General features: G+C 43.5%; 1 protein-coding gene across 2 annotated transcripts in view; it reads left to right on the top strand.

Moving 5' to 3' along the window:
• Positions 1 to 19839, top strand: part of LOC311139723 (gasdermin-E-like) — a 28496-nt gene extending 8657 nt beyond the window's left edge. Inside the window, exons 3-10 of one of the 2 annotated variants that reach the window (XM_084174648.1) lie at positions 4359 to 4563; positions 7169 to 7343; positions 7793 to 7913; positions 8081 to 8206; positions 8515 to 8642; positions 8821 to 8986; positions 9095 to 9168; positions 19148 to 19839. In XM_084174648.1, coding sequence (XP_084030774.1) covers positions 4359 to 4563; positions 7169 to 7343; positions 7793 to 7913; positions 8081 to 8206; positions 8515 to 8642; positions 8821 to 8986; positions 9095 to 9168; positions 19148 to 19372 — 1220 coding nt within the window. In that variant the 3' untranslated portion in view covers positions 19373 to 19839. The remainder of the gene's footprint in view (positions 1 to 4358; positions 4564 to 7168; positions 7344 to 7792; positions 7914 to 8080; positions 8207 to 8514; positions 8643 to 8820; positions 8987 to 9094; positions 9169 to 19147) is intronic. The other variant, XM_084174649.1, reaches the window with a different exon arrangement.
• Positions 19840 to 24567: the final 4728 nt, after the last annotated feature.

Genomic DNA, 24567 nt, shown 5'->3' with positions numbered 1-24567 from the left:
CTTCCCAGTCTGCCTGAGCAGGTAGTCCACACACCAATCAGCTCTCCTGAAAATGAAAAAGACAGCAGAATGCAAAACAAGACAATAATAGATGAATATGATTACTCACAATATCGTCATCAAATCAAAACACTGACACATACACTACATGACCAAAAGTATGTGGACACCTGCTCGTCTAACATCTCATTCCAAAATCATGGCCATTAATATGGAGTTGGTCCCCCCTTTGCTGCTATAACAGCCTCCACTCTTCTGGAAAGGCTTTCCACTAGATGTTGGAACATTGCTGTGTGGACTTGCTTCCATTCAGCCACAAGAGCATTAGTGAGGTCGGGCACTGATGTTGGGCGATTAGGCCTGGTTCGCAGTCGGCGTTCCAATTCATTCCAAAGGTGTTTGATGGGGTTGAGGTCAGGGCTCTGTGCAGGCCAGTCAAGTTCTTCCACACCCATCTCGATAAACCATTTCTGTATGGACCTCGCTTTGTGTACGGGGGCATTGTCATGCTGAAACAGGAAAGGGCCTTCCCCAAACTGTTGCCACAAAGTTGGAAGCACAGAATTGTCTAGAATGTCATTGTATGCTCTATCGTTAATATTTCCCTTCCCAAAACAGCACCAGACCATTATTCCTCCTCCACCAAACTTAATAGTTGGCACTATGCATTGGGGCAGGTAGCTTTCTCCTGGCATCCGCCAAACACAGATTAGTCCGTCGGACTGCCAGATGGTGAAGCGTGATTCATCACCCCATAGAACACGTTACCACTGCTCCAGAGTCCAATGGCGGTGAGCTTTACACCACTCCAGCCAACGCTTGGCATTGCGCATGGTGATCTAAGGTTTGTGTGCGGCTACTCGGCCATGGAAACCCATTTCATGAAGCTCCCGACGAACAGTTCTTGTGCTGACGTTGCTTCCAGAGGCAGTATGGAATTCAGTAGAGCACTTACAGAGGCTGTAGCAGAGGAGAGCACTTACAGAGGCTGTAGCAGAGGAGAGCACTTACAGAGGCTATAACAGAGGAGAGCACTTACAGAGGCTATAACAGAGGAGAGCACTTACAGAGGCTGTAGCAGAGGAGAGCACTTACAGAGGCTGTAGCAGAGGAGAGCACTTACAGAGGCTGTAGCAGAGGAGAGCACTTACAGAGGCTGTAGCAGAGGAGAGCACTTACAGAGGCTATAACAGAGCTGGAGGTGCCCTGAGAGACAGCAGAGGCAGTGGTGGTCTTCACAGAGAATGTAGCAGAGGGGGTCTGGGAGAAGGACCAGGTGGGCTTCACAGAGGCTGTAGCAGAGGGGGTCTGGGAGAAGGACCAGGTGGGCTTCATAGAGGCTGTAGCAGGGCTGGAGAGGGGCCGGGAGAAAGGGGAAATGGTAAAATAGTATTATATAATAATATGAAAATTATTTGTGGGTAAACAGTATTAAAAACAAATATATTTAAACAAGCTCTTCACAGGTTAAGCTATATAATATTTACCCGAACAGGCTTCCTAGGCACATCATCCTGAAATGAAAAATAAACATTTTTATATGAATACCGACAATATGGTCATGTGATATTTAAAACATGACACACAATGTAGTAGGTAAAATGCCATTTACATACAGCGGTGCAGGGATTGGGGCACTCGCAGACACTGTGTAGGGGTGGGGGCACTCACAGAGGCCAGAGGAAGGGTTGAGGCACTCACAGAGGCCAGAGGAAGGGTTGGGGCACTCACAGAGGCCAGAGGAAGGTTTGAGGCACTCACAGAGGCCAGAGGAAGGCTTGAGGCACTCACAGAGGCCAGAGGAAGGGTTGAGGCACTCACAGAGGCCAGAGGAAGGGTTGAGGCACTCACAGAGGCCAGAGGAAGGGTTGATGCACTCACAGAGGCCAGAGGAAGGGTTGGGGCACTCACAGAGGCCAGAGGAAGGGTTGAGGCACTCACCGAGGCCAGAGGAAGGGTTGAGGCACTCACAGAGGCCAGAGGAAGGGTTGGGGCACTCACAGAGGCCAGAGGAAGGGTTGGGGCACTCACAGAGGCCAGATGAAGGGTTGGGGCACTCACAGAGGCCAGAGGAAGGGTTGAGGCACTCACAGAGGCCAGAGGAAGGGTTGGGGCACTCACAGAGGCCAGAGGAAGGGTTGAGGCACTCACAGAGGCTGTAGACAACTTGGCCGGGCTACGGACATGTTGTGTCTGTAAAATATATGTAGTTGAATTAAGATTATTGAAGGTCATACTGTTATAAAAACAGATCAATACAAATCACACTTTTGACAGGTTAGCTTGTATTTTATTTACCTGAGCAGGCTTCCTTGCCAAGTTAAAGTTTGGTCTTGCTGCAGACATGAGCCCCCAAAACCTTTGCTTATTGAACTGCAAAAGAGAGAGAAAAACCTAATAGTCACAATGAACGGAGGAGGAAACCAAGTCACCTGTCAAAAGGATTATCTGAATCAGTGTTCTCTCATGGCAGCAGAGCCATAGTAGTTGAGGAAAAATAATGTAACAAAAAATGTCATATTTACCATTGACAACAAGTTCAATGCAGTCCTCAATGCAGGAGTCTGAACAGCAGACCCAGACGCTGGTGGAGCTGTAGGTGCTGGCCCAGCAGGTCCACTGGTAGAGACCGGCTTAAAATATAGGGGGGGGGGGGGGGAATACAGAGACAACACTAGAGTATGGTATCTAATTTCAGTAAATCAGAAAAGAGAAAACATGTTGTTTTAGCTTATAAGCTTTATTAGTGTTACCTCCTGGGGGTGAAATCCATAGACACCTGTCAAAGTCGCGTCAATTCAAATCTGGTATTAGGAACAAAAGAGGTCAACACGACTTCTAAGATATACTAGTTATTTTAATTAATGCAAAAACCTTCAATGGTAAATATGATGTTTCGTATATACGGGCTCTCTGAAATACTTCGCAGGGCACCCCAGAGAACTAACCCATTGTTCTGGGTTCTTGCTCAAATACTCTGACAGAGGGAGTTTCCCACCTCTCTGCTGACCAATTAGAGTAGAGACTTGAGCGTGGTTTAAACTTACTCAGCCAATCCGTTGATGCATCTCTGTTACCAGGCATATGTCCATATCATAACAACCTGTCATAGTGAGAAGAGCCAGCTCCCTTAGACACCATTCCTACGTCCAAGGAAGGTTCACAGATCACAAAGAACCAGTATATTCCAGCATCTGGAGACACAATCCCTATCTCACTTTACCCCCTAAAACAGCTCTTCACATCAATCACAGCTTGCCAGGTGTCACAACCTACATTAGCCCAGTCAAGAATGCATTCTTTCTAAGTTAGTCAAGGGGTGATGAAACTCTAGCTCTTTCTGGAACTTTCCATAACCTTTTGTGATTGGTTGACAAGATCATAGCTTGAGACTTTGACACTGTGTATAGTCTCTATGTTACCATATGACAATTTGATGTCTGAATAAGAGAGATGTGGGGGGCTGCCTTAATCAACATCATCGGTACCCGGGGAGCAATTGTTGCCTTGCTCAAGACCAGAACGACAGACTTTTCACCTTGGGGATTTGAACCAGCAACCTTTCGGTTACTGGCCCAACACTCTTAACTGCTATGCTACCAGCCACCCCACATAGGTATATAGGTAATGTGAGCTATGGCTAAACATGTTTATAACAAAGTTAATCCCCTGGATATCAAAGCATTATCTAACTTAGCTGTCATAATAATATAGCTAGCTAGCTACAAAAGCCAGAAGAAGATCAGGTGACTAACTCTGACAGCTCCTCCCATTGAAAGTGAATGCTACTGTAACATCACCAAATTATATGCTTTTTTTCCAGGAGGTTGGCTGAGTCAACCAATAGCGTCGCTATTGGCTGTGTCCTTCTTCCAAAGAATGAGAAGCTATACATGATTGGCTTTTGAAACATGGACATGGAGATGGTGGGTGCTTGGACATAGTTGACAGACTAACGTGAATAAAATAGCGCCAAAGCGCCATGCTCATCCAACTGATCTACAGAGGACCAAGTCAATGTTTTTCCACTTGGAACCGACAGGTTGCTCAACCTTATTCATGGTTTCTTTGTGTGTGAAGGTGGTGGAATTATGAGGGAATTAAGTCAAGGTCAGAATACAGCGTATCTGTAGACACACATCCATTTCTGTGATCTCCACCCCAAATGAATACCTGGCTGACACATGCGTTTCCCCATGCTTAAGTTCAAGGTCAGAATACGTGTAGAGAGAAAAGTGCATTGAAGTGAAATAAGTTATTCCCCCCTTTATGAAAAGATTATGAAAATGATTGTTATAGATATGTGTTGTGGTATAATAGCATCGAGGAGTCCATACTAATGTTGAACTTTCCCTCAGCTGTCAAGGAGTGTGACTTTGTGGACCACAGTGGGGCATCTGGTGACACTGAAGAAATAAACGCAGAAGGAAATGTGGAGGGATTGTTGGCTGATTTCAAACTTAACGTGGGCTTAAAATGCTCCAACGAACAAGAGTCGTCCTTTGGCAGACTGAAGAAAGAGGAGGTGGAAGTGAAGGAGTTGGTTAACTACTCGAAAGACATGTGAGTTGCCCTATACTGTAATACACTGAGTGGACAAAACATTAAGAACACGTGCTCTTTCCATGACATAGACTAACCAGGTGAATCCAGGTGAAAGCTATGATTCTTTATTGATGTCACTTGTTAAATCCACTTAAATCAGTGTAAATGAAGGGGAGAAAAACAGGTTAAAGAGGGATTTTTAAGCCTTGAGACAACTGAGACATGGATTGTGTATGTGTGCCATTCAGCGGATGAATGGGCAAGACAAGAAATGTAAGTGCCTTTGAACGGGGTATGGTAGTGTCAGGCGCACCAGTTTGTGTCAAGAACTGCAACACTGTTGGGTTTTTCAAGCTCAACAGTTTCCCGTGTGTATCAAGAATGGTCCACCAACCAAAGGACTTCCAGCCAATTTAACATAACTGTGGGAAGCATTTGAGTCAACATGGGCCAGCATCCCTGTGGAACGCTTTCAACACCTTGTAGAGTCCATGCCCCGATGAATTGAGGCTGTTCTGAGGGCAAAAGGGGAGGTGCAGCTCAATATTAGTAAGGTTGAAATGTTTTGTACATTCAGCCTGGCCTCAATGACGTAACATAGTAAACGTATATCTGTGACACTCAAATTAGTATGATATGTACGGTTACTTAAGCAAGAGGGAGGGAGATTGGGTGGCGTATAACGCGAATGTCTAGCAACCCAACGGTTGCGTGTTCAAATCACATCACAGACAACTTTAACATTTTTGCAACTGCTTACTACTTTACAACTACTTAGCATATTAGCTAACCCTTCTCCTAACCTTAACCCTAACTCCTAACCATTTAGCAGACGCTCTTATCCAGAGCGACTTACAGTTAGTGCATACATTATTTTATATTTATCATACTGGCCCCCCGTGGGAATCGAACCCACAACCCTGGCGTTACAAACGCCATGCTCTACCAACTGAGCTACATCCCTGCCGGCCATTCCCTCCCCTACCCTGGACAACGCTGGGCCAATTGTGCGCCGCCCCATGGGTCTCCCGGTCGCGGCTGGCTACGACAGAGCCTGGATTCGAACCAGGATCTCTAGTGGCACAGACCACTGCGCCACTCGGGAGTCCTAACCCTAACCTTAACCTCTAACCCTAACCTTAACCCGTAGCGACTAGCTAACATTGCCCATCTAGCTAACGTTAGCCACAACAAAGTGAAATTCCTAACATATCATACGTATTGCAAATTCATAACATACTGTACGAATTGCAATTAGTAACATGTTATACGAATTGTAATTCGTAACATATCATACGAAACGTTGTCATTTAAATTGACAACAAGTTCAATGCAGTCCTCAATGCAGGAGTCTGAACAGCAGACCCAGACGCTGGTGGAGCTGTAGGTGCTGGCCCAGCAGGTCCACTGGTAGAGACCGGCTTAAAATATAGGGGGGGGAAATACAGAGACAACACTAGAGTATGGTATCTAATTTCAGTAAATCAGAAAAGAGAAAACATGTTGTTTTAGCTTATAAGCTTTATTAGTGTTACCTCCTGGGGGTGAAATCCATAGACACCTCTCTGAAGGACCTCCCTGAAACCAGTACAGTTCCACAAACACCAATGACACTTTTTATTTAGACACACCAAATGATCAATGAAATCCTAAAATGTTTGACATACTTAAAGGGTGTGATTAGCTAGTAATTCTCTCTGTCTCTCCACTTGAGAGAATGCTGAGTGTCCTTTTATATTTATTTAATTATGGATTTACAAGGGGGTAACACTAATGACATAAAACTTAAGGACACATATTATATTTGTAAAAAAATAATAATTTAATAGCCTTCTTTGTTTTTATTGATCTATACAATATATGAAATACTTTTATTTACTTTCTATCATTCAAAATAATAGATAGATATCTCTAAATCCCCAAAACATGTCACTACAACTCTACTCATCACTACTGGGACAAGCCCATTTGCTTTCCCTAAGTACTTTAAAGAATGCATAAAAATAACGTTTTGCAGTATAAAGGACTTACATTATGTTTTCACATTGATAAACAGTTCAATATCAACTAAAACATGTATAATGTCTAACTATTTGTAATTTTAGGGTTGTATTCAATCCGCATCACAGAAATGCAGCTTCACAGCGTGATTGAAATGTAAAGACAATGTTTTATTTTACCCTAATTTACCAGGACTTGGCAGAAACTGCATTCACGCTAAACGCTGGATATGTCGACTCAAACGGAAATTACCTTTCAATTTATTTAGCGGAATCCGTAACGCTTCAGTGTTACAGATTGAAGAGAGCCCTTAAAGTGTTTTTCATGGTTGCAAAGGCGAGGGACGCAAAAGCCAATGCAGTTCAAGAATGACCCTCTAGAAAGAAGCCTAACTATAACATAAACATAACATGCCACTTAGCAGACGCTTTTATCCAAAGCGACTTACAGTCATGCGTGCATAAATTTTTGTGTATGGGTGGTCCCGGGGATCGAACCAACTACCTTGGCGTTACAAGCGCCGTGCACTACCAGCTGAGCTACAGAGGACCACTAACACCTTTAAATAATATTTGCTCGCCCACTCTATATTTTGTATAATTTATCTGGGTCCCTCCTGCAGACGTCTGGACATGACCCACCCTGTGATCAAGCAGACCCGGGAGAAGCCCAGGGCAATATTAGGGGTGTTGATGGAGAGGATTATGACATCACAACCTTGCCCGGTCACAACCAAAGTCCGGAAGCGCGGCAATGTAGGAGCCAACGTGAGCACCTGTGTGGCCCTGAGAGGGAAGGTAGGAGGAAAGATTAACAAGCGTTCTACTGAAGTGAATGATGTTTTCATCATATTTTCATGAGTGGAAAAACATAATAATGTATAACTGACAACTCAGATTTAGATGATCTCTGTTGTAAAATAGATTTTTAATCTCAATAATCTCACTTTATGATAGCTAGGCCTACATAAATAATGTAAATGTCAAGACCATATTGACAGATCACAGATGTCTGTTCAGTAGTGGTAATACTCACAGATGTCTGTTCAGTAGTGGTAATACTCACAGATGTCTGTTCAGTAGTGGTAAATGCTGTAGCCCTGGTTTCCCACATAGATCATTTCCTGTTTTTGTCATTAGATCCACTTCCTGAAAATGAAATGGTGTAGTAGAGGTGACTGTCTGGGTTAGAATCTGGGTCGTCTGTGCACCAAACGTCTCTGACTGATTTGACATTTTCTCCACAGGCCTCTATGAAGCAGAGCGGCAGTACTCAGAGAGATAGTGATGTGTCACTGGTTATTCCTGTAAATACTGTCGTGGCCTACAGTCTGATTGAACTCTTTGTCAAATGCAATGGACAGTTTGGTGAGGAAGTGTATGGTTAATCAAGTGCAATGTCCCAGGTATAGCTGCATGGTTAAGTACCATGGTAAAGTACACAGCTAGCTTATGTTCCTCAGTGTGTATGTGGTACAGCCACTGTATCTGTCTGTGTGTGACTGGTTATGGCTGTTGTCTGCTCTTGTCCACAGAGCTGTGCCTCTTCTCCAGCAATGGGGGCTTTGAAAAGGTTAGGTCAAATTATGAGTTTGAAGAGGATGGAATTATGGACCTGGTATGTGACTTTGATGCCAACAGCCCCCTAAATCTGAAGAAAGGTAATAATGCCAGTGGAGGCTAATGTCTCCTGTCTAGTGGTCAACATGTAGTCTACTGAATGGAACGTCTGGTCAACATGTAATGTAGTCTACTGAATGGAACGTCTGGTCAACATGTAATGTAGTCTACTGAATGGATCATCTGGTCAACATGTAATGTAGTCTACTGAATGGAACGTCTGGTCAACATGTAATGTAGTCTACTGAATGGAACGTCTGCTCAATATACCACACTTTTGATATATAAAAAAACATTGATCACACTTTGACAAAGTAACATGGTTTATCTGTTGTTTGTGTGTTGACAGAACTGGAGAAACTGAGTGGTCATTTCCAGCTGCTGTCAGCCCTGCCAGCGGCCACACGCTCCTCTCTGCTCCAGCTCCTCAAGACAACCATGGAGGATGGAGAGGCAGTCAGTGTGCTGGAGAGTGTGGTGAGTGGGACGTACAGAAACACGGGCCAAACACACACACACACACACACAACTAATGGCAGGAATGAATATATCAACCAGAATATCTGTAACATACTCTCGGTCTTAAATGTACTCCCTCTCTCCTCTCTCTCTCTCTCCCCTCTCTCTGTCTCTCTGTCTCTCTCTCTGGTCACAGCTGGATCAGAAGTGTGATGGTGAGACTCCTGACCTGGGTGATCTGGAAGAGTCTGAGAGGGAGACAGTCCAGGCCATACTGGATGTTGTAGACCAATGTGTTGGGGAGGATGAGATCAGATCCTCACTTCTCACTGCCATCCACCTCATTGTCAGTGCCATGGACGGTGGGATAGAGAGCAATTTTCACAGGATTCTGTGTTATTATTTGATCAGTTACTGGGAAACTAGGTTCACTACTGTGGTTTTATATGTGTGCATATTTATTTCTTCAGGAATGACAGATGACGGTCTCTCTGTGTTGGGATCCTGTTGCAGTCCTCCAGTCTTACAGGCCCTGCAGATCCTGGTGAGTTCACACCTGCTTGATTGAGCCTCCAATCCTGTATGGACTGGACTTCATTTTTCTAAATTTTTGTTTATGTAAATGTTTTTGGGTATATCTTCCCATTCTAAATAAACTAATATTTCTACCATTATGATAACATTGTGCCACCAGTAGAGGTAGTAACACCGATGATGGTAACCAGTGCCATTTTTAACAAAAATATTGGTGGGGCAAACTCAATGAAAAAAGTGAATATGAATCGATACATTACTACACTACACTAACCATAGAATGCACAATCATAAATAATTACCAATCCCAGAAATGAGTTTAGAGCCACTGTTATGTGAATTATTTAACAAACTATTTCAGTTTCTCTGTGCGTCTTTTGGGATTTAAGTAACGGCCAGAGTCCCGGTCTGCATAGTCAGAGATATTTATTCATTGAGAATTCTGCCATCACAATTTCAGAGTCCATCTTTTATACTCATACGTCATACAAAAAGAAATCCCTCCCCTCTGTAGGCGGGCTGTAGTTTTCCACTCTAAAACTGCTCTACTGACCTTCAGTTCACACACACACACATATACACACATACATACACACATACACACACACACACACACACACATATCCTACTCCCTGCTTTACTCAGTTATTGCCGTTCTCACAATATTCTGCACCATGTTTTCATAACAGTTTCTCCCCTCCCTAAATTGGGAGGCCTCTTTATCTTAGTTTCTCAGTTGTCTTTGTTGTCTGGCCTAACTCTTACTCACATTGCTAAATAGTGGCTCAATGCCATAGCCTTTACTGGTCCTACACTCACACATTTCTAACACATTATACACAGTTTCAGGGTGTAATAATTAGTCATTAATAATGAATCTATCAATTCCACCCTTTGACTAAATTTTTACACACATACAAAATATATGTTGTTATAGAAATGAATCACACTCATTAAAGTATATAAGTTGGTTTGCATATAAAAACATTACAGGTTCATCAGGGTTACCCCATGATTAAAAGCGTAACGTTACTTTTTAGCAATGGTAACTGGTACATCATACTTAAAATGAGACTTTAATACACAAAAGATCATTACAATAACTTTTAAACTAGAGATTTATAGTTCTAGGAAAACATCCAGTCTCAAATTATCTGGATCGTCGTCGTCCTCCACCAAGCCTGGTAGGTCATATCCTTCAGTCGGAGTCCGGGATTGGGCCGTATCTCACCATCTGTTGGGAAACCGCCTTGCTCACCAACCCTCAGACACAGGGAATAAGACAACATCCACAAAGAACAAGTATACCCATAGAAGCTATAACTTCACCCAGAATAGTTACAACAATAGTTTTCCATTCACCAAATATGTTATCAAACTAACCGTTTAGGGAGCTATCAATACCAGAGTTCTCAGCCAGTTCGTTCGCCAGCGTGGTGAGTCCCTGAAGCGCTTTGGTCACGGACCCGTCCGGTGCTGTATTGTTGGGGATGAAAGTACAGCACATAGATCCAAACAGAACACAAACTCCATCCCGCTCAGCCAAAAGCATATCTAAAGCTATTCTATTCTGCCATGTCATTAAGCTAGTTGCCGCTGTCTGCTCAGCTAATCCCTTTATTGCATCACGAGTGTGGTTTATAAATCTTTGCTGGTTATAGTACATATAATTTATCCAACCTACGCTTTTATTAATTGTTGACCACCAGAAAATACTTGATTCAAACCCAGCTGCGATTTGATTCCTAGCTTTGAATTCTTCTGGAACCCCTCGAGGTACTCCTATCCCATCAATATATATCCTTTCATCAAAGGATCCCGGGAGGAGGTCCTACTTTCTACATGACAACTCACCAGTCTCTGACACGTTTGATTTTTTGCATATGTAGGTGAGTTCACAATCTGTTATCACCACACAACCATCAGATGTCAGCACGGGCCTGGTTTTGGTTCCTAAAATCCTCTGGCTGCAACAAAGAGGAGAGATTAGTCATGGTCTCTTTAGGTGTGACATTCTCTGTGTGGGAGCAGGAGCTAAGATGCCCTACCCTGTATCCTATCCTTACTAGTCCTAGAAAAACAATAATAAGAATCCCCTGAGACTTCAAACAGAGGCAACCTAGGTCGGGGTGACTTTGTTATCAGGGGATACAGAAAGTGCAAGTTACTACAAGACTCTTTCACCACATTCCCAGGTGGCTTGCATGGAGGATAAACCTGACAGAGAGTCAAAGCCTGTCAAGGGGAACGGAGTAGTTGTTAACCCTGGTTTGGCTGTCCCACAGGCAAAACAGTCCTCTTTAGACATAGTTCTTGCCGTATACTGAATCCATTCCAACCACAGGTTAAAGATTTCTATACCCCGTTTCCATCTGTACTACTTCCTTCAGGTCTATAGTTTGCACTATCTTTACCACAGCCCCGGTCTCACCTCCCTCAGAGAGGTTTACTCTATAGGGTGCCCCAGTTGAAGAGGATATCTCACTTGTTCAGGTCTGTAACCTGTTTTAGCGTAATTCAGACTTTCAGACAGCACCTACCCTTATATGGGTCGCACTGCCATTTTCTGGTAATTCCCTACTTTCACAATACTACACCTGTCCTTAAACTGTGTATGGAGATTGACATATCCCCCCCGCTTGGTATGAGCAACTACATAGTCCCAGGATGTACATGGTGACATACATATGGTGATGTCCTTCCCTACAGTCCCTAGTACTTCCCCTTTCTCTACGTCTAGTTGTCTCCTATGCCTTCATAGACTGTGTTAAGGTATTATTTTATCAACTTGTTGTTAGGTTAACTACTACTTCTGGCGGATCAGGAGGGTCTGAGTGTGTTAGGAATATGGCCCCCACAATCAGACAGCTACCTACCGTCAGGAGACCTGTGAATCCCCACCCTCGCCCTGAGAAGATGTCAGACGCCAGAGGCCAACCCATTGCTTTACCTTCTATCGAACTCACACAGGGATGATCAGACAGGGTAAGGGAATCTTCGTTAAGGAGCCAACCCCCGAGCCCTAGTGGTGATCGGTTCTTTCTCCTAACTCTGTGTTTGTTCGTCAGGTGTAACTGGGTTTACCTTTTTGCCGTGTGTGACATGCACCCAGGTGGATCTAATAGGACTTGGTAGGGCCCTTCCCAACAGGCCTGCTTCCAGTTTTTCTTCTTTAGGGACTGGATCCACACCTAGTCTCCTGGTTAGATAGAGTGAGTCACCTTCTCCTTTAGTTCACCTGTGGGGCACAAAACCTCTGACATACAGGTGTGGTTAATAAACTACCTTCTCACGTGTTCTGCTAGGGTGCTCTCTAGTTCTATGTCTGCCTGTCTGGTCCTGCCAACTGTGGCATTCTGTAAGGTCTTCCAAACACTTTCTCAAAGGGGGTTAACCCATCGTTATCTGGGGTTACTCTAAATTTCTTCCCTTCACTCCGTGATAACTCTATAAAATCCATTTCCAATTGCTGGAAAGGGTACTTAGCCGGAGGATACTCACCCTGAGGTGCCCTTTGTCTGCCCTGGTGATTATTTTGGGAACAGATAACACATCTTTTTTTTTATAATTAGTAATCCCATGTGCAACAAAGTGTTGTCTAATCTGTTCTACCATCCATCCCTCCTTTTGACACATGTCACTGCCCATGTGTCAATATTATCACCTACCTAACAATCACTTAGGTAATATTGGTAATTTATCATCCAATTGCCATCCCTTATTTTTATTTATTGGTAAAATAAACTATCTTAAAGTCCTCCTCTCATGCCTTTAGAATTTACCAGTGTGGATGATTAATTAACACCAGAAAGTTAAAACAGAGTTCAGAGGCAATTGAAATTCCATCCCATAGTATACCAAACATTACCATTATTCTAAATATTTAATAAATGTTACTTATCCCAAGTGTTCATTAATCCTCATGACATTCATTCTCATAAAAAATCATATATACCCCAAACTCAGCCAAAACCTAAAAAACTCCATAAAATTCACTGTGTGCTCCTCTAAGACCTATCACCCTTGACCTGCTGAAAACCCCCCAAAATTGAAACAACAAGGCTTTATAAACATCATACTAGGTGTGTTGTTTTTTATTTGAAAACCCCAATTAAAAAACAACAACCAAACAGCCAGGTCATGATGACTCCTGATTTCTCTCTTCCCCTTCTGCCTACAGTTTCTTAACTGGTGCCCTTTCCTTGCACAGTAACTATACGGTTCCTCATATTCTCTAGCAAAATGTCCTGTTTTGTCACAATTGTAACACTTCCACTCACTCCTGTCTCCACTATTACCATTTCCTTCTTGTCTGTCTTTGCTACCGTAACCTCTCTTCTCTCGTAGGTATTGACTAATAGTCTCACTGTCTCTAATTCAACACAAAACCCCATCATCCAATGTACTCCCAGCAGAACTGAAAAAAAAAAAAAAACAGACTGTGATTTCCAGGACACTGCACCTTTGTTTCTGGCCTCACTATCTCCCCGGGAATTGGCCCTCCCTCAAGGTCCCTCCCAATCTGCTCTTGGTAAACTGCAAACCTTTTATTGCTTCTGGTTTCATAGGGTATTGCTTCTGATATGGCCTATGATTAGATTTGGGTATCACCTGTACTGGAATTACCCCTTTTATTAATCCTACGTCTGCTGGACCCCGGGACCACAAATGCTCTGGAACTTCTTTTAAGTCTGACTCCTGTTGTTCTGTCAACAGGTATTCCTCTCCTCAGCATCTCCTATTCTCATCTAAATGTACTATCTGTGGATGGGCTGTGTTGATCGCCACTCACAATATTGACCCAATCAGTGATCCTCTTACCCTTGGATACCCACTGGCCCATGTCTTTCCAGTCCTCTGCTGGCTCCTTTGCTAGGGACACATGTGGGCTCCATATTTCCCTGAACAGTCTCTGACTTTGGGTCCCTAGTTCCACCTCCACTACTGCGTGGGTGTTGTCATAGTGAAACCATTTCAAGGCTATAGTCCTTTCTGTGGTTTTAAATAATGCTTTCTCATAGATTGCATCTGGACCTGGGTGTTTGTTATACCAGAGAGTACAGTGTAGGTCATCGGGGGACATTTTAGTGGGGCCTGGTACTACATCATCAGCAAGTTCCATCAAGGTTCGGGGAATATCAGTTATTCCCCCCCTAAACAAATCTTGCCTATACCAATAACATGGCTCCCTTTCCCCACAGACCACCATATTGTCTCTGACTATGTGTACTTTCATTCCCCTCTCAGCGGAAATGACAGCCACATTCAATTTAGTCATTACATCACGTCCTAGTAAATTTACCCGACACAGCTTAGATATCAGGATGGGTATGGTTGCCTCTCATCCTGATTGGTCATGTTTTAGGGTTATTGGGGCTGATAACCTTTCAATAAATTGATGACCAGAGGCAGATCGCACTATGATTTTCTCCCCATCAATCCTGACTCCATCTGGCTTGTCTGTTGCACAGGTTGCTGTCCTGCAGGCTCCCGTATCACAAAGGAATTTAATTTTCATACCCATTACTGTCAATGTCAAATAAGGTTTCTGTTCCTGTTGAAGTGCTAAGTCAATAGTAGCCAATTCAAACACCTCACAATTTGGATCAAAGGGTTCCTTAGTCTTCCCCCCACTAGAGTCTACTATTTCTCCCTCAAGGACTAGTCACGCCTTATCTTCCTCTTCCTCACGCTCAAAGCTGGGGGATGGACTTCTCTCTCTCTCTCTTTTCTCTCTTTTCTCTCCTGTCTGACTTTCTCTGCCCTTGTCCTGTACTCCTCTACCTCTGGCTCTTCCTCACCTTCATCTTCCCTTCCTCCTCCAGCCCCTTCTTCCTCATAGGGAGGTGGGGCCGGTGGGGGGCAACATTATTCCCCTGCACTCTCCTTCTCCTCCCTACGTATTCATCATCTGGATTTTCTCTCCATGCCTGGTCTGCCAAGTTTGGATATAACCTTTCTGCCCTCTGCTCTGGGGGAGGCACGGAGACCTCAACCTTCACTTCTCTTTCCCTCTCACTCACTTCTCTTTTCTTCCTGCCTTCTTTCTTGGCTCTGTCCTGTCTGTTATTCTGCTCATGATGGATTGCATATCTCTCTGACACAATTCAGTTATTTTCCCAACATACTCTCCGTGATCGGCCCATGGCAAAAGTGTCCTCTGGGCATCCCCTGAAACCCACTGCCCTCTAACGGCAGCCCAAACCTTACTATTCCTGTTTTGGGGTGGGTCATTCCTTCTACCGCTCTGGCCACGTCCTCTGTGTTCATGGCCTGTCTGCTAAATGGCATATTATTATTATTACTGTATACATCTAAGGTTGCTGGGGCCCCTTTCATTCCCCGCCAATAGATTAGGTAAGGCTATCAGTGGGTACTGGCCCCCTCCTACTCTCTCTCTCTCTCTCACTGCTTATTTCTCCTTTACACACCTTATGTATCTGTTTAAGCATGGATTCGAGTTTATCTGCGTCTAGACGTCCCTCAAAACCATACCTCTCCCTCCACCTGGTTACATAATGGAGATTTCTTCTATCCCTGGATTCCATTTTAATTACATCAAGCATTTCTCGTCCCCAGTAAATTCTGGGACCTCTTGTGAGGATTTGCCCCCCCATGGTTGGTACTGTTAAAAATCCCTTAGCCACCTCTTCTATATAACAAGTCAATTTAACAAGTAATTCAAAATAGCTTCACACAACAACACCTTGAATCACCCCTTCCTGTATATGTAATCTTGACTAGTCCCCCAGAATTATCTCATACTTTTACAGAGGGATTGATCCCCACAATGTAATCTTGATAATTCCTGACAGTCTCATACAACAGGAATGGGTTCTCCCTCCTCTATACAACCACCTGGAATTATTCATGTGACTTTTGAGCAAACATTAGGTCTCACACGTATACAATCTTACATGATTATTGGTGTTGTATCGGTAACCTGGAGTTTATAAGGCTCCAGAACGGATAGAGTTACAGCAAAATCTACAGTTGTTTGTGACTTTGACTTTACTAATATTCTATTTCTCACACATGCTACTTTAATTCCTTCTGGTGTACTTTTTGTATTTGTTTAACCCGGATTATTTGTTGACTGTTCAATAATCTCTTACATGTTACATCCCATAGGTGTACTTTTAATAGTTCCTTCTATTTCAACACCGGGTAGTTTCTTTTGGTAATGGCCTATTACCGTGAATCATTACGGACCCACCACCAGGTTGACTAGTCCCCCAGAATTATCTCCTACTCTACGGATGAGTCTATCCTCACAATGTAATCTTGATAATTCCTGACAGTCAACCCCACATTTCACTTAAAATGGCTACGCATTGATCAATTTGCTACTTTTCAATATTTTACCAAGTCCTCAAATCAATTTCACCAAGTTAATGAATAAAGACTACTGACCTTATCCTTGCAGCCGAGATTCAATGTAGGTTTGGATTCCGTCACCGTCTCTGTCATTAATCAGGTGTCCTCTGGCCTGTTTTAACCCTTAATGTCAAAGGGCAGGACTTTCTATTTACGAATGTATCATTCGCCCGTCGACGGTTTTCAGAGTTACCTGGAATGACAGAAACAGGGTATTGGAGTCCGGCTCAGAAGGACCAAGCTGTTATGTGAATTATTTAACAAACTATTTCAGTTTCTCTGTGCGTCTCCCAAAAGGTTGTAAGTCTTTTGGGATTTAAGTAACGGCCAGAGTCCCGGTCTGCATAGTCAGAGATATTTATTCATTGAGAATTCTGCCATCACAATTTCAGAGTCCATCTTTTATACTCATACGTCATACAAAAGGAAATCCCTCCCCTCTGTAGGCGGGCTGTAGTTTTCCACTCTAAAACTGCTCTACTGACCTTCAGTTCACACACACACACATATACACACATACATACACACATACACACACACACACACACATATCCTACTCCCTGCTTTACTCAGTTATTGCCGTTCTCACAATATTCCGCACCATGTTTTCATAACAGTTTCTCCCCTCCCTAAATTGGGAGGCCTCTTTATCTTAGTTTCTCAGTTGTCTTTGTTGTCTGGCCTAACTCTTACTCACATTGCTAAATAGTGGCTCAATGCCATAGCCTTTACTGGTCCTACACTCACACATTTCTAACACATTATACACAGTTTCAGGGTGTAATAATTAGTCATTAATAATTAATCTATCAGCCACACACACAAACGTTCTAACATATGGGTTATGATCAGTTTATAGGCTACTTTCCCATATCTTTGGCTCTCATTGCACGGAAGACCACGGTAGTCCAGCATACTTTTATAGAGTAAAGTTTATTTTACTTCAGAATCAATATCAGCATTGGTCTGCAATATTGCTAATCATTGTAACACCATTCTGAGTGTAGTTGCATCTACCTGTTAACAAGATGCTCCGGTTATGAATAAAGCAACAAAGTTTATAAAGCTACACCCTCGCTTCAACCATTGCGTAGAAACAGTTCCATGGGTTATTAAATTCTGACATCAATCATTAACAACACGTTGTAGCTAGCTAGCTGTTAGCCACCACAAGTTCTATCCAAACCACTCAGGTTGAATTATTTTCTAACTTGCTTTATTTTAATGGAGGCCTGTTCATTGGCTGATGAGCACCAATATGTCTTATCTCTACATTTACTTTATTACGCAAAGTTTGAACATGATTTGCTAGGAGATAGTTGACGTGATTCATGAAGACTTTTCAGCTAGCTAGCTAGAAGACGATAAACAACTATGAAATTGACACATCAGTCCAATCAAAGCTACCGGAGATAAGACGTCGATTTATCTGTGGCAAATGACATCAAGCCTTCTTGGGCGGGCACTACTAATGAATCTCTATGGCAGCACCCAAGTGGGCAACCGCTGCCTGAGTCTCCCAGTACATGCTGTTGCACTGTCCCAATGAATTCACTCACCCATCTGAACCTTTGAGAATGTGCCAATCACGTGCAGCCAATTGTGCGCAACCAGAGAAGATCAATGAGGGCTTTCCCCTGGCTGGCCTCTCCACAACAGATCACTGAATGAGGCTGAAACAGCTGCATTAGGGAGCTGTCTTACTCAAAGTGACCAAAATAACAATACAACGGGGAAGCGAGCACGTATGCTTAATTAGCTCAAGCAAATCAAATGTGTTTGCTTACTGATATAATATCATGTTGTGATATGAATGAAAGCCAGAATTACATGCAAAACAGCGCCATCTCCTGGATAGTTGTGGGGCTGCCCTAAATGACGTGTCGCCACTGACAGTAACCCAATGACACATTTAAGTAATTTAGGATTTTCTTAAATGGAGGCCACCCATCTCAAATCTAAGGTCATTTAACCTTTAGTAAATTATTAAGTAAATTATTTTTAAAGAGATTTGATTAATCATTTTGCTCAGAGTGTAATTTCCCTTCATTTCAATTGAGTTACACCAATTACACTTTTTATTTAAACACACCAAATGATCAATGGAATCATTATATTTATGACGTACTAAAAGGGTGTGATTAGCAAATCATTATATTTAATATAGACCCCTACCCTAATAACAGTTTGCCACTGGAAGGAATGCTCAAGGTCCTTGTATATCTTTGTAATGAGTGATTTACAAGGCGGTAACACTAATGATATTAAATACGTTTGTTTATTTTATAGCATTCAAAATAATAGATATCGCTAAATCCCAAAAATATGTCACTACCACTCTACTCATCACTACTGGGACAAGCCAATTTTACTTTCCCTAAGTACTTTAAACAATGCATAGAAATAAGGTTTTGCAGTATAAATGACTTGCATTATGTTTTCACATTGATAAACAGTTCAATATCAACTAAAACATCTATAATGTCTAACTATTTGTCATTTTAAAGGGTTTTCATTGTTGCATAGTCGAGGGATGCAAATGCCATCTTAATTCAAGAATGACCCAGAAAATAAAGCATATAAATGTTATTCCTGTGCTGCTTGTCCTCCAGGTGCAGCATGTGGCAGCAGGGAGTGGGGAGACCCTCTCTCTGAGAGATGCAGGTCTGGCTGTTCTGACTGAGGAGGTGTTTGGGAGGACAGAGAGTCTCTTTGGTCACTCTAAAGTTACACTGAAGAGAGAGGAGGACACACTGAGGACAGAGATGAAGGACCAGCCTGGATACCTTCCTCTTGTCATGAGTATCACTGTGAAAGGCCTGGCTTCTTTAGTGTAAGCTGAGAGTGAGTGAGTGAGTGAGCTAGAAAATCCTGTTTGAACTGATACACTCACGATTCCATTCCATGTGTTACTCTTGCACTAGTTGAGCTAAAGAACTAGTGAACAACAATGTATGTATTGTAGTGTCTAAACAGTTTATGACTTTGTTGATGTTTGCAAATGGTGTGGGAAGTCTAGGTGGCCTCCTGGGATTGGTTTATGAGAAAACACCCATATTATGTTCCATAGGGCATAGGATATAAATACCATGATTGAAACAAAGGAGGGGAGAATAACATATTAGAGATTGGGGCCGGTTATTCTCCAGATGTCTGCAGAGGTCTGTAAATTGACGCTGAACTCTTTTGATATAATAAACCTTTATAATCAAAGTACAGTGTCAGCGGATTCCTTGTTCTCACAGCATAATTAGCATCATTATTTAGTTACTACAGTATCCTTGTAATGCTTTCAGTAAAGTTTAACAAACAATATCAGATGTCCCGGCCTCCATTCTTCTAATCATAAGATAATATATCATAAAGGCACACTGGTGGGAGGAGGGTGGGGGGGGGTCCTACATTTAGAGCATTGTCTAGTGACCCACATGACAAGAACAGGAACAGAATCGTGTTAAAATTACTGTTCACCAGAATCACGTCTCCAAAAAAATCCTAACCATTTCTGTGAAGTCTGTTATTGTACTTTACAGTCATTTGAAAGTGTAAACTTTCTCACATTACCGTGCTACCAGGTGCAAAAACTATACTTATTAAAACAAAGATGAACTCCAGTACCCTGGTAATATTGATGCCTAGAATACCAGTGTGATGAAGTTTTTCTTCTTTTTAATAATGATTGTATACTCAAAGACAACATCCCCAGTGCTCAATATGTGGAGTCCATTCCTGTGATGTCTGTGAGATTCAGTGTTTGAACAACATAGACATTTTGTCATCAGAAACCCTATGCGATGTGTGTGTGTGTGAGAGAGAGAGAGAGAGAGAGAGAGAGAGAGAGAGAGAGAGAGAGAGAGAGAGAGAGAGAGAGAGAGAGAGAGAGAGAGAGAGGGTATGAGTAGGTGTGTGTGTGTAACAGATGTATATCGTACTCTCCTTGGGTTTTGTTTTCTCCTAATGAATCACATCAGCCAGTGGTCCCAGTTGAGCATCATTTATTTCTGTTGTTAAATGGGAAACAGCACGTTAGTTGTGCAGAGCTTAACGATATTGATGGCTGTCGATGGCAAAATCCCTTGCATCTCATTTTCATACTGGGCGAAGAAAATACAAAAATACAATACAAAATATAACATACGTAAATACCTGTTGTTAAATGGGAAACAGCACATTAGTTTTGCAGAGCTTAACGATATTGATGGCTGTCAATGGCTAAATCTGTAGCATGAAGGCAACTGTGTTAGCAGTGAGCTTATGTGACCATTACGTCGGTGTATGCTAGCTAACACACTTATCTACAGCAATCATATGCCAAAGCACATCCCAGAAAGCCCCTCAATCCCTAACAGGTACCATATACCCACACATGTATGAATCAGTAACGTACAGCAACCTTGTACACATTGTAAAATATAAAACAGTATTCAGAACATGACCTACCCCTTGCATCACATTTTCATACTGGGAAGACCTGACGTTCGCAATCTCCCCCTAGCTGCAAGCGGGGCCAATCACAACACGCCATATTGTCATCAGAGTTGAACCAACCAATAAGAATGCTTGAACATTAAATACACATTTCTTTAGAGGCAAGTGGAAACATAACCAACCCTGTTACATTCTCCCCTGCTGATTTACACTTGCATACTATAAAGAAACAAAATGAGGTATGCAATACCTTGCAATACATATGTCACCAAATATTCCAGTGCAAAGACTATTCTCTAAAGAGAATTAGGGGAATTCAAAGACCCCGTAGGAAAACATGCCTGTTACATGTTCAGTACACTCAGTGACAATAAGAACCTCAGACAGAAAAACCTTGGCCAAGTTGACCTCTGACCCATGACCTCCATGGGGTCTCTTGAAAAAAAACAAAAAACAATGGCCTACAGACTTGAAATCTAATCCTACACCCACACAGGTATTCTAATGAATTCTGTATGAAAAACCCTCTGTGTCTGCATAGTCTCTATGAGTCTCACTGGGCGTTTCCTAACCCGACCAGCCCCTGACCTGACAGGCCTAACAGAGTTATTAAGTTTAACCTGTTCACCTACAACCACCACTGGTGGGTCACTGTCCACAGTCGGTGGATAGTCAAGGTCAAGGGTTCTGTGACTGTTGCTGTTGCTGGAGCTTGTGCTACCAGCGGCATCTTCAGAATGCCTTTCTTCTTCAGAGGGTTCGGACATTTCTTCTCCAAAGGTTAACTCTGACATGCTTGTGCCACCAGTGGCACCCTCAGAATGTGGTGAGTTCTGAGGACCCCTCGCCAGTGGCCCATCTTCCAGCACATCTGGGGTTTCTTTTTCGGAGTGCTCCGGCTGTGCTTCCCCCCGAGGTCTGTTCTGATACCCACACCCTAGTCCTCTCACCAATGTCAATTTCTGGTATATCGTTCATGGATGAGTCCTCCATCTCCTCACTCGGATCCTCGCGGTCTCCCGTATTAGGTGTCTCCAAGGCAGTGTCGGGGAGAGGCAAGAAGTTTACAGGCATTATCAGATTACGGTGGACCGTTTTCTCCTGGCCAGTTGACATGTTCTGTATCTTGAAGATGTGGATGTCACTATTCTTCTCCGTAACAATATAGAGGTTGTTCTCCCAACGATCCGCCAGCTTTCTCTTTCCACATTCACCCTTATTCACCAGCAGCACCCGATCACCGACCTCCACTGGAGCTCCTCTGATCTTCCTGTAGTAGAGGCCCACATGCCTCTTCAGCTGTTTGGTTGCCGACACCTGTACCGTCTCCATGGCCTCCCTCAGGTCTCTCGTCAGGGACTTGATGTACTCGTCATAGTCTACAACCTCTGAGTCTTGCAGCACAGTACCAAACATCATGTCGACAGGCAGACGTGGGGTTCTCCCAAACATCAACTGGAAAGGGGCGTAGCTCGTGGTTTCATGGACTGTACAGTTGTAGGCGAAGTTTAACGACTTCAGCTTCTGGGGCCACCTGTGCTTCGCTCTCGCAGGTAAAGCCCTGATCATGTTTCCCAGCGTTCTATTGAACCTTTCGACTCCCCCGTTCCCCATTGGATGGTAGGGAGTTGTGTGCGACTTCTGGACTCCTGCAGCACTCAACAACTCAGCAATCCATTTACTTTCAAAGTTGGCCCCTTGGTCAGAGTGGATACGACAAGGAAAACCATACACACAGAAGATGTTGTTCCACAGCTGAAGTGCCACTGCGTTAGCTGATTGGTTCGAACAGAAGAAGGCATGGGCCATCTTAGTAAAATGATCAGTGATGACCAGAACATCCAAGGACTTGTTGTTGGAGTCTTCAGCAGACCAGAAGTCCACACACACCAACTCGAGGGGCTCAGTCGTGATGATGTTCTCCAGTGGAGCTCTGGCCTCTGGCTCGGGGGCCTTACTGAACACACACCTCTTGCAGGTCTTGACATACTCTCTCACACCCGACTCCAGACCATGCCAGAAGAACCTCTATCTCGTCAAGTACAACGTTTGCTGTTGCCCCTGATGACCGGCGTCATCGTGGACACCCTTCAAAACTGTCACCCTCATTGAGGTGGGTACTACATACTGGTACGTCTTCTTCTTTGACAGCAAACTTTTGGTAACGCGATATTGTACACCCATTTTCAGAGTGAGCTTCTCCCATGTCTTCAGAATCCGATATCAGGTCGTCACGGGATAGCACTCTCACATCTGACATCTCAGATGGCACCAGTGACTGAGTGAGCTGAGGCAGTAGCAGTGCACAGTTCTGTAGACCAACCTCCCCTTGCGACCTCAGGACTGCTGACACCGCTTCCTTTGACAGAGAACCAGGAGAGGGATAGGAGGTAGTTTGGCAGTCCGTGACAATTTCACAGGCATCTGCCTCAATTGATGGTGAGCAGCTTTCGAGGTCGAATGGGTGGTTCGACCAGCGGAACACATCTTGCACCTTCTCAGCACGTACTCCCACAGCTTCTTCCAGCAAGGCCTTGTATGCAACCCTTGTGATGCGGTGGAGAGCGCTCGACTGCACAAATGGCTGTCTACTGAGTGCATCAGCAATGACATTTTTGGGACCGGGGATGTACTTGATGTCAAACTCGAATGGAGCGAGTTTAGCAACCCATCTCTGTTCACAGGCGTCCAATTTGGGCTTGGACAGGATGTACGTTAATGGGTTGTTGTCTGTCCATACAGTAAAAGGCTTGCCCCTTAACCAATGACTAAACTTCTCACAGACGGCCCAGCGTAAAGCAAAAAACTCTAACCTATGGGCAGGATACATTGACTGTGCATAAGTAAGTGATTTGCTAGCGAATGCTACGGGTCTGGCTGCAGACCCATCCTCTGGCACCTGGGAGAGGACAACACCTAATCCATTACTAGATGCGTCTACAGACAGCAAGAAAGGTCTACTAAAATCAGGGTGGGCTAGCATGACCTGATCGAGGAGAGCTTGTTTCAACTGACTAAAGGCCTGTTTGCACTCACCAGTCCAGTCTGCTGCTGTGAGTTTCCTATGTATTCCTCTTTTCCTCTTGCCTTTCCCATGGCGTGGTGCCTTCGTCCCCGTTGTCAGCCCATGCAGCAGCTTAGCGATGGTGGAGCACCCCTCAATGAACTGCTGGTAATAGACTATCATTCCGAGAAAGGACCGAATCTTCCCCTGGGAAGGCACGTCCGTGTTATCCTCCATAAAATCCTTCTCTGTCATCCCTGCAATAGCCTTCACTTTTTCTGGGTCTGTGGCCACACCTACTTCACTGATGACATGCCCCAAGAACCGCACTGACCTCTTCATGAAATGGCATTTCTTTGGAGACGATTTCAGATTATGGGCTTTGAGACGCTCAAAAACTGACTCCAAGCGTTGCAATCCAAGTTCTTCAGTCGGGGCAAAAACCAGCACATCGTCCAGGTAGCATAGAAGGCTAGAAAAATGTTGATCCCCAAAAATGCTCAACATCATCCTTATGAATGTAGCTGGGCTGTTGCATAGTCCTTGTGGAAGACGGTTATATTCATATAACCCAAAAGGAGAAGTGAAGGCTGTAAACGT

Source organism: Coregonus lavaretus (assembly GCF_964263955.1).
Source record: "Coregonus lavaretus genome assembly, chromosome: 13".
NCBI classification, from domain to species: Eukaryota; Metazoa; Chordata; class Actinopteri; order Salmoniformes; family Salmonidae; genus Coregonus; species Coregonus lavaretus.
This window is presented reverse-complemented; position numbering and strand designations above follow the sequence as displayed.